The sequence below is a fragment of the Dipodomys merriami genome, unplaced genomic scaffold (genome assembly GCF_024711535.1).
Source record: "Dipodomys merriami isolate MVZ:Mamm:240054 unplaced genomic scaffold, mDipMer1.0.p SCAF_14, whole genome shotgun sequence".
Lineage (NCBI taxonomy): Eukaryota > Metazoa > Chordata > Mammalia > Rodentia > Heteromyidae > Dipodomys > Dipodomys merriami.
The window spans coordinates 33,542,794-33,552,863 of record NW_027202715.1 but is presented as its reverse complement, the minus strand read 5'-3'; the positions used below and the strand labels follow the sequence as shown (position 1 = coordinate 33,552,863).

Below are 10,070 nucleotides of genomic sequence, written 5' to 3'. Positions count from 1 at the left end.
GAGGTGGAGGGCTGGAGGAGCACAGGAGGTAGGCATGGGTTTACCCAGTGGGAGGCTTTAAAGCTCGCCCAAACCACTGCCTAGAAGAACCAATCACTGCCTTCTTGCTAAGATGGCTTTTTATGCAGCTCAGTACAGGCACTGGATAGAAAGCCCAGCGTTTTCCCTCCTCCCAAACCAAAGCCTAGCAGTCTTGGCTCTCCTCTCCCCCCCCCCCACATTCTCTCTCTCTCTCTGTCTCTCTCTCTCTGTCTCTCTCTGTCTCTCTCTCTCTGTCTCTCTCTGTGTCTCTGTCTCTGTCTCTCTCTGTCTCTCTCTGTCTCTGTCTCTCTCTATCTCTGTCTCTCTCTGTCTCTGTCTCTCTGTGTCTCTGTCTCTGTCTCTGTCTCTCTCTGTCTCTCTCTGTCTCTGTCTCTCTCTATCTCTCTGTCTCTCTCTCTCTCACACACACACACACACACAGCTCCCCCACCTAGTACTGTGCTTCTGAGTCATGGGCAGCTGGTTTAGACGCCTCAGGGAGCACCATGGAAGGGGGTCAGTGCTTCCAGAACTAATCTGTTTGCTTGGGGAAACTGGAGCTTGTGTTAAGTCTCCCAGGAAGGCTCCTTTCCGAGTGGTTGGGACGGGCAGAGGTCCCTATCCAGCCATCTGTCCTATAGGATTTCCTCAGCTGACAGCCACAGAGCCCTCTGGACCCCACCCCCACCCCCGCCCCCACGGTTCCCTCTGCAAAGGAATGGATGCGGTTGGCAACTGATTATAGTGCTAGAAACTGGGCACACAGGGGGAGTTTTCCTATGAGCATCTTGTCAAAAAACAAAATGGATGCAGTTCCATCTACGCGTTTTGACATAGAGATAATTCTGCACTGATTGCCAGGTGTTTTCTAGTGGTGTCTAGGACATTACTATGGGAGCCGTGATGACACTGGTGGATGGAGTTGTCAAAAGTTAGAAACAGCCAGGTGTGGTGAGAGATGCTTGTAATTCCAGCACTGGGAAAGTTTCGGGCCAGTGAAAATTCAGATCAGTCCCGGCGGACTCAGAGCAAGACTAAAGTCTTAAACAAACAAGAAAAATCTCAGAAACTCTTTGCAGTAAATCTGGGTACAATGTAACGTGTGTAAATCATATCTCAACTGGAAAAAAAAAGTGCAAACATAGCTCTGCATGCTTATAAAAAGTGACTAAGTAGCACGTGGAGACAAGCAACTCTAATAGCAGCGCCCACCGAGGTATCTGTAGCCAGGAAAGGGAGTTCAATAAAAGGCCCCTCCCATCACATGGGGGCGGAGCCAGTCTTAAGAAAAGTCAGGGGCGAGCCAGCAGCGGCGGCCAGTGTCAGAAGCCTTGCCATGAGTTACTACAACAGCTCTGAGCTTCTGGTCCCGGGCAGCGCTGGCCAGCTGGTCCTGCAGCCCCTCTGGGACCGCTTGAAGACCTGGGAGGCGCTCACCGGATCGCCCTTTTTCCCGGTCTTCTTTTCGATCATCACCTACCTGGGCTTCTGCCTGCCTTTCGTGGTGCTGGACGTCCTGTGTCCCTGGGTGCCTGCGCTGAGACGCTACAAAATCCACCCGGACTTTTCTCCCTCGGCGCTGCAGCTGCTCCCCTGCCTGGGACAGACGCTCTACCAGCACGTGGTGTTCGTGTTCCCGGCCACCCTGCTGCACTGGGCGCAGAGCCCCGCGCTGCTGCCGGCCGAAGCCCCGGAGCTGCTGCAGATGCTGCGCCACATCGTCTTCTGCCTGCTGCTCTTCGACACCGAGTTCTTCGCGTGGCACGTGTTACACCACAGAGTGCCCTGGCTGTACCGCACCTTCCACAAAGTGCATCACCAGAACGCATCCTCCTTCGCGCTGGCCACGCAGTACATGAGCGTCTGGGAGCTGTTTTCCTTGGGTTTCTTTGACATGCTCAACACCAGGCTGCTTGACTGCCACCCGCTCACCGTCCTCATCTTCCACGTGGTCAACATCTGGCTGTCGGTGGAGGACCACTCAGGTTATGACTTCCCGTGGTCCACCCATCGACTGGTGCCGTTTGGGTGGTACGGAGGCGTGGCGCATCATGATCTCCATCACTCTCACTTTAACTGCAACTACGCCCCTTACTTCACACACTGGGACAAATTACTGGGTACTCTGAAGCGGGCCCCTCTCCCTGCATGGCTGAGTGGCTGTGGGGGGAGCCCCTCAGACTCCGGACCGCTGTGCAGTTCACACTTGAATCAGGAGAAACATACCTGAGCTGGGTGTTTGTTTGTTTTAAAGCAAATAACTTATTAACTGATGAAGCTGTTCTAGATGAAATGTATTTTTGCAATCTGACAAAGTAATTTATAGAATGTATATTATTATGATTGTATCTTTGGTGTCAAAATCTAGCTCACCTCAAAGCCTTGACTCTTGGACATAATTAGACATTCATCACTGGCCCATGTGAATCATCTGTAAAAGGATTTGTTTGTAGAACAAGGGTTTTCTATGTCTGAAAATGGCCATAAATGGTGATACATGGACATCTTTTGTGGAGGATCTAACTTGTAACTCTAAAAATCCAGCTATGTTCCTGCTGGACAGTGATCAAGATTATTATATTGTTTTCTATTTTTTTAATAGAGATGCATATTTATATTGTAAGAAATATCATTTGTGCTTTTAAAATGAGGAAAAATGAAAGAAATCATGCATCAAACAAGTATTGGCTTCTGTTTCACTGGCATTTTAGTATAGGAAAACTATAAACAGGCTGGTGCTGGTGGCTTACACCTGTAATCCTAGGTACTCAGGACACTGAGATCTGAGGATAGCAGTTCAAACTGGGCCAGAGCAGGAAAATCTGTGAGGCTCTTATCTCCAATTAACTACCAGAAAATCAGAAACAGAGCTGTGGTTGAAAGTGGTAGAATGTTAGACTTGAGTGAAAGAGCTCAGGTACAGCACCCAGGCACTGAGTTCAAGCCTCATGACCAACAAAAACTAAAATAAAAAAGAAGAAGAAAAGAAAACTAAAAACAGAGGAGGGAGTTGGGATTGTGTTTTTCAGACCCTCTGGGGGAGGGGTGGAAAGGAGAATCTGGTGACTAGTGTCTTGTTGGAGGAGGAGTGTAAGAAAAAAGGAGGTAGGAGAAAGTGAACATTTGTTTTGATTTTGAGGTTTCACAGAACCAAACACATGATCATTCTGATGAAAGCTTTTTGGCTGATTTCTGAATAACAGGCAAATGATGGAATTGCTCTGTAAAACTTTACAGAGAGATTAACATTTATTAGATGATGATGAGTAGGATATGTAGGGCGGAGGGCATAGAAGTAGGAAAGTGCCTCAGTTTGGAAAAACCATAAAGCAAATATGTTCATTAAAGCAACTGATCAGTTCAAATAGGGATTTCAATAAAGCACCATTTTCAGAAAGCCATCTTTAGTTAACATAGTCTGGAAATGTGGTGTAGTTCAATTTCTTAAATAAGACCCACAACAGATGTCATGACCCTTTCTCAAAGGAAGATAAAGTGAAAGTTGGCCCTGGATCCCTGGTTCCTCATCTGTAAAGGAGATGGTGTTCCAGATGTTCTAAGAGATGACTGGTGACCATCAGAGTCTTTATGACAAGTCATGTACAGGTCACCCAACATTCCTTCCGGCAGTTTCTTGTTTACCTTAGGGTCAAGATAAAAATGAAGGTGTGTTAGACAGAGATCTGTAAAGAACAGACTTGCACACAAATCTAGTACCACTATATATGTACTAAGTTATTTTTGCTTTCTGAAAGGTAAAAAGAATGCATCCAAAGATCTGGTCTTCATGTCATGTCAAATAAGACTCCTGAGAACTATCTTTAGACCTTCTAAGTGAGTGGAAAAAGAGGAAAAGGATAAGCAGGCAGCTATTGGGTACAAGACACAACTTTTAGTTATGGTGAGCAGAACCAAGTCCCCCTAGCTGCCCTATGAGTCTTTAGATGATGAAAACATGTCTTAGACCACTTGCAGAGTTCTGTAAAAATGTCTCTCATTGCCTTTCCACATAAGGAAATGTTAGATGAAGCAAATTGTTCACATGGAAAATATTATGATTTAGAAACACTTTTTCAAAATCAGATGTGAGTTGGTAATGCCTGGGAGGTTGATACTGGCGGTGGGGGACGGGGGAGGGGGAGAAGTACTTTTTATTAAACACAGTTTGAGAGCCTAAAGTTCAGTAGTTTATACTGCATGAACTAAACACAGTATTTCATTTACTCTCAAAAGTAACACATGACGAAATGTAGGACAGTTATTGTTAATTTTTTCAGCAGCATCATTCTATGTTATGGATGGAGGACTGGTCAACACACAGGTTAATGTGCCTTTTTCTGAGTATTAACATATTAGGCGTTGAAGCAAGTTATCCAAACTTAAGTTTCACAGCATTCCACCCTCCCTCGCCCCGTACCCCCCATTGCCCCATAATAGTGTGCAACTTAAAGTCAGAGCTTTTTCACACTAGGCTATTTGAGTGCCATTTGAGCCACATCCCAATTTCTGGCGTTTGGATGGTTAATTGGATACAAGTCTCACGGAATGGACGTCCTTATCCTGGCTGACTTTGAACTGCAATCTGCATATCTCAGCCTCTTGAGTAGCCAGGATTACAGGTGTAAGTCACTGGTGCCTAGCATTTCTATGTCTCTCTTTTGATGGTTATGGTAGTTTGTTGTGGTTTTTTTTTAATATCTAGAAAGATGCAAACCATGCAGAGCCAACAGCTGGCCTCTTGGCTGTTCCTCTGCCTGTTGCTGCGAACACTCAGCCTTCCCTTGATCCATTATTCGATGTTGACAGCTCTGGAGCCAAGGTGTCTGTCTAGGCACAGGGTTCTAGCCAGGAAATACGGGTCTAAGGAGAACCCCGAAAAGCAGAAGGCAGGTCAAAGACAGCATTTTCTGCAACCTTTATTGCCTGTGGATTGAGGAAATGCTGAAGCTGTAGTACCTATCTGGGAGCTGGATTTGGGGCCTTACTGGCTGGCCTGGATGATTTGGGAGAAGCTACTAAACCTCCGTGTTTCTGACTCCTCATCTGTAAAACATGGATTCTCAAGAGATCTCTCATAGAATTGTAACTTTCTGTCCACAGCACACTTGAGCTCACCCATCTTCTGGGTAACCAAGTAGAGTCCAGATTTTTATCCTGGCTCCATCACAAAATGCTTGTCTAGTTATCCTTTCAAGACAAACATTTTGGAAACAGACAGAAGTGTGTTTGTCTTACTCTACTTCCTCACTTCTGAGTCATTCCACCCCCACCTCTTCCTGAAACTTACCGTAGCTCACCACTATCTTCCTGATTATCAGACCTAGCCATATTATCCCTTTGGTTTTCCATCTTCTTGGCTTTTGGGTTTTGTTTTGCTACCAAACCTCATCTTAGGACATGGTTCTTGTTTGGGCTTTAAGTGAGATTTCTCTAAATTCTTTCCTTCCTAATTCTACAGCTGTTTCTTTTCTATTTAATAGCTTATCTTTCATCACAACAAGGCTGCAAGGCTCTTTTTCTGTTGTTGTTGCTGAGAAAAAGATCTGCTTTTTATGTAATGAATGTCCTTCCTACCATCTCCTGGTGTGCTCTGTAAACATCCAATTATATTGCATTATTGCATACACACAATGTGTACACACATGCATATGTGATATATCATGTATATACGATATATGAATTATGGAATAGTATACATTTACTTGCATACACTTTATGCATACCATATAGATGTTCAGATATTCTTATATGTGTGTACATTGCATGCATTCAATACTATATATGTTCAATATACATTACATATGTGCACATGCATGACTCTATCCAGATATTTATATTTATCTAGAGTGATTTATCTAGAATGTCTCTCTTCTCTTCTCTTCTTCTCTTCTCTTCTCTTCTCTTCTCTTCTTCTCTTCTCTTCTCTTCTCTTCTCTTCTTCTCCTCTTCTCTTCCTTTCCCTTCCCTCCTCCCCTCTCCTTCCCTCCTCTCTCCTCTCCTCCTTTCCTTTCTCCTTTCCTCTGCTGTCCTCCCCTCCATTCTCCTCCTCTCCTCTGCCCCCTCCTCTCCTCTCCTCCCCTCTCTTCCCCTCCCTTCTCCTCCCTTCCCCTCCCTTTTCCTCCCCTCTATTCCCCTTCTCTCTTCTCTTTTTTTCTTTCTTCTTCCTTTCTCTCTCCTCCTTCCTCTCCCTTTCCAGCCATTAGTCATGTCTTTCATCATGCATACCCCCTTTATTCTTCTTACTTCCCCATCAGAGCTTCCTACTCAGGTCACATTCTTAACTCATAATCTCTGTTCTAGAGAAAGTCAGTCTTCTGAGAAAGCTAAGCAAATGCATTTGACCCATTGTGATCAGTACTGTAAGGGGGAGTTATTTATAGTTATAATAGTTATAGTTTTTTGTTATTTATTTATAATTTATTTATAGTTATTTATAGTTTTTTTTTACAAGAACCCAAAGACAAGTATACCTTTGGAAATAAATGGAGGATTTGTATGAGTTCATCAGTTCAGGTAACGTGCCTATATAGAAGAAGAACAATCTGTTGCAAGGAAAGATGAAAGAATTTGACATTCTTAAAACCTGAGAAGAGCAAAAATGGGCCAGAAAGAACTTCAAGTCATGTCTCCCAAAAGGACATTAGGCCTTGATTTGGGTCCCAACAGTATGTTTATGCAGCTGTTTGTCTTGTTCTTGTTGTCAAGCCTTTGAAACTGCTTAAGACTGCTTATCTATGTCACAGGGAGTGTGAAAGACTGTATATAAAAAAAAGGTTTTAAGCAGATGTTACAGTTAGCTGTATTTTGTTGAAGTACAATGGGTAGATGGATAAATGCATTGCAAACTGGACTTAGGCCATGGAGGTGGTGGGCAAGATGTTCCACAGATTTTTTTTTTGTCAGTCCTGCAGGTTGAACTCAGGGCCTGGGCACTGTCCCCAAGATTCCTTTTTGTGCAAGGCTAGCACTCTACCACTTGAGCCACAGCACCACTTTTTTTTTCTGTTTATGTGGTACTGAGGAATAGAACCTAGGGCTTCCTGCATGCTGGACAAGCACTCTGCTACTAAGCCACATTCCCAGCCCTGTTTCACAGATTTTTAAGCAAAGAATTGATTTCAAAGTTTCTATCTGAGATGACAATTGGGAACAGAATAACTGCAGTAACTCTCTTTAGGAGGCCGTAGCAGGTTCTGCTTGGGTTCTACATGGTGCCATTATTAGTTAACATTGTTGTCTTCAGGAAATTACTTAATCTCTCCATCACTGGGTTTTCTCATCTATAAATAGAAGGTGATAGTATGTATCTTTACAAGTGTACTGAGAACTAAGAAAGGAAATTTAGAAAAGTAGGCACACTGCTTTTTTGTTACAAATTTTGTTACAAACTGCTATTACATATGAGGCATAACAGACTTGTTCCAAAGCTAGTATAGGTAGGATTTTTAGAAGAGGATGGATTTCTTTTCTATTTTGATATAAGTAACATGTTCAAGGTATGCTTTCAAATGGTGAACACAATAAAGAATATAAGGCTAACTTACATTCACCTCTTATTAAGTTAGTCCCACTGAAGATTAACATCGGTTACCCCACAGTTAGTCATTCAGCCTTTGTCCTCTTCTTCCTCCTCCTTCTTTTTTTTTGTTTTTTTGTTTTGTTTTGGTTTGGGTTTTTTTGCTTATGTGGTGCTGAGGAATTGAACCCAGGACTTCATGCATGAGAGGCAAGCACTCTACCACTGAGCCAACTTCCCAGCCCTCTTCCTCCTCCTTCTTTTAAGCTGAGAGGTGCTAGGTGCATTAAAATTAAAGAAAATTACAAGGGTGAATGTGGTCAAAATACTTTTTGTACAGGTATGAACACAGAGTAATTAAGCTTGTTGAGATTGAATGGGGAGACAAAGGTTGAGGGACAGTGGAAGAGGGGATGAGTCTGATCAGGGTACATGGACATGTCAAAATGAAACTTTAATACCATGAACTGATGTTAATATGAAATGTGGGAGAGAAGTTTTTTTTAAAAAGTTAATGTTGCCAAGAAATATTTAGGTAGAAACCCAAGGCCACTTTCTAGCCTCAATATTTTGTTTTATTTCCTTTTTCCGATGCTTTTGGATCGCTATGCAAAACAATGTGAGCCCTCTCTTCCATCCCCGCAATGGTCTCTGTGGAAGGCTGCGGTAGGGTAACAGGCTAGCTCTGTGTCTTTTTCCAAAGGAAAACAAGGTTATCCTTTCCTTTTGCAAGTGTAATTTTTCTACAGTTTCTGGTGCTTCATTGGTTTCTCTTACAGTAGCTTCATTGCTTCCCTTCCAGTGAAACGAACAGCTTCTGTATGGGAGAGAAAAGTCTCTGAAAGAAAAGATCATGCCTTATCAATATTTCATTCCTTAAAGGATCGTACACTTGGAAAGTGTCCTACAGATATCTCTGGAGTATGGAACCTAGAACATGAAAATCATAAAAATCACTTTTCTTCTCTTTGGAATGGGTAGAGGGTAGCAATACTAACTAGCTTGCCTGCTTCTCTAGGCTGAGGGGAAAGTCAAATGAGGCCTAACCGTTGAATGCTGAGTTGATAAACCAAAACCTTCTTTTTCAAGGAGGCTGAAGCGGATTTAGGCATGTGTGTGAGGGAAGGAAGATGCTTAGGCCAATATCTTCCTCATTTACTCCTGCCCACCTTCACTTATCTAGTGGCTGCCTTTCAATCTTTATTCCTGAATTCTTCTCCTGTGCAAGCCCTGGTCCTGGCTCCACTGCTGAATCACAACAAAATCCATTAGTGTATCAGAGAAGCAACAGTGTGGCTCAAAAGGACCAGAGTCAGAGAAGCTGGTTCAATGCACAGCTCAGATAGCGGAAGCAGCTGAAGCCACACTAGTTAAATCCAAGTTGCCAGGAGTGTCAGCCTGAGACTCACCAGGAGGGGGCTCTTCTCTCTTTCTGCATCAAATACCAACCCCACCCAACCTAGAGCTCCCCAGAAAAAGTTGACAAAAACAAGCTTTGTAAGAAGTCTCTTGGGGTCTGACACTATCTGGAAAAAGTCGCCCCTACCATGTAGTTTGTTAGATGGGGAGAGGAAAAGGCTGCTCATTCTTGGCATTGGGTTGGATGTGACTCAGATCCAGTGCTGCTGACAAAAGAAACTCATGTGCCACACCTGTCCAACTTCTATTTCACAAATGCTGTGGCTGAGATGCCACCGTCTAGGGTCCTTATTTTATAAATAAGGAAAATGAGGTTCAGAAGTGAATTTTCTTGGGTCACACAGCTGGTCTAGAGCTTGCCTACCTGTGCCCATCCTGTTCCTCTCTTCTTTCTTCTCAGCCTTTGAGTCCTTAGAGCCCTGGGTTCTGCAGTCATGGGATAATACTCAGGAATTGCTGTCATCACTATGCTTTGTTAAAAATTTGCATTAAACTGCTCTATTGTTGTGTAAGAACTTGCTGGAAGTGATTTACCTCTATCCTGTCACATGTGAAATGAATTTGTTTTCCACTATGAAGTGTAACTGTTGGAAAAAAGTGCTGAAGAAAGCATCCCTACAATCAAGTACATCTCAGAATACACAGGAATGAATTATTAATGCATGTAGCAATAAAGATGAGTCTTAAAATAATTGTGGTGAATAAGAAAAAGCCCAATAGAAAAGAGTATATGTTATATGACTTGTTGAACTGGTTCAAATCATTCATACTTAACCATCAGATTGAAGCACAGAACATTTCCTGGCGAGGTGGGAAAATGTAGTTTTGAGATATATTTAAACTTTACATGTTTCTGTTCTTCTCTCCTGGTAGATCTTTGTGAACTGAGAGTTGATTTTTTTTCCTCTCTTTTCTCTGGGTCATGTAAAAGCAGTACCATGGTAGCTGATAAGAAAGAAAAAATGTGTCTTAAATAGATTTTAGTGAGTTCATAAAATCCATTGTTAGGAAAGCTCAATGGCCAATCCCAGCTGGCTGATGGAGCTTCATTCCAGAATATCTCCCTTCCCAGAGATCACATCTTACAGTTCTGATCAGAAGCAGGGAAGGATTT

The 10,070-nt window shown here is 43.1% G+C and overlaps 1 protein-coding gene across 1 annotated transcript; it reads left to right on the top strand.

Annotated features, from left to right (window-relative positions):
- Window positions 1–437: 437 nt before the first annotated feature.
- Window positions 438–4,122, top strand: Ch25h (cholesterol 25-hydroxylase). The gene has a single exon (XM_070021150.1). It carries the CDS (start codon window positions 1,286–1,288, stop codon window positions 2,249–2,251), a length of 966 nt encoding a protein of 321 aa, XP_069877251.1. The 5' UTR covers window positions 438–1,285; the 3' UTR covers window positions 2,252–4,122.
- The last annotated feature ends 5,948 nt before the right edge of the window (window positions 4,123–10,070 follow it).

Coding starts and splice junctions, on each gene's coding strand:
- Ch25h (XM_070021150.1), top strand. CDS start 1,286: ATGGGGGCGGAGCCAGTCTTAAGAAAAGTCAGGGGCGAGCCAGCAGCG.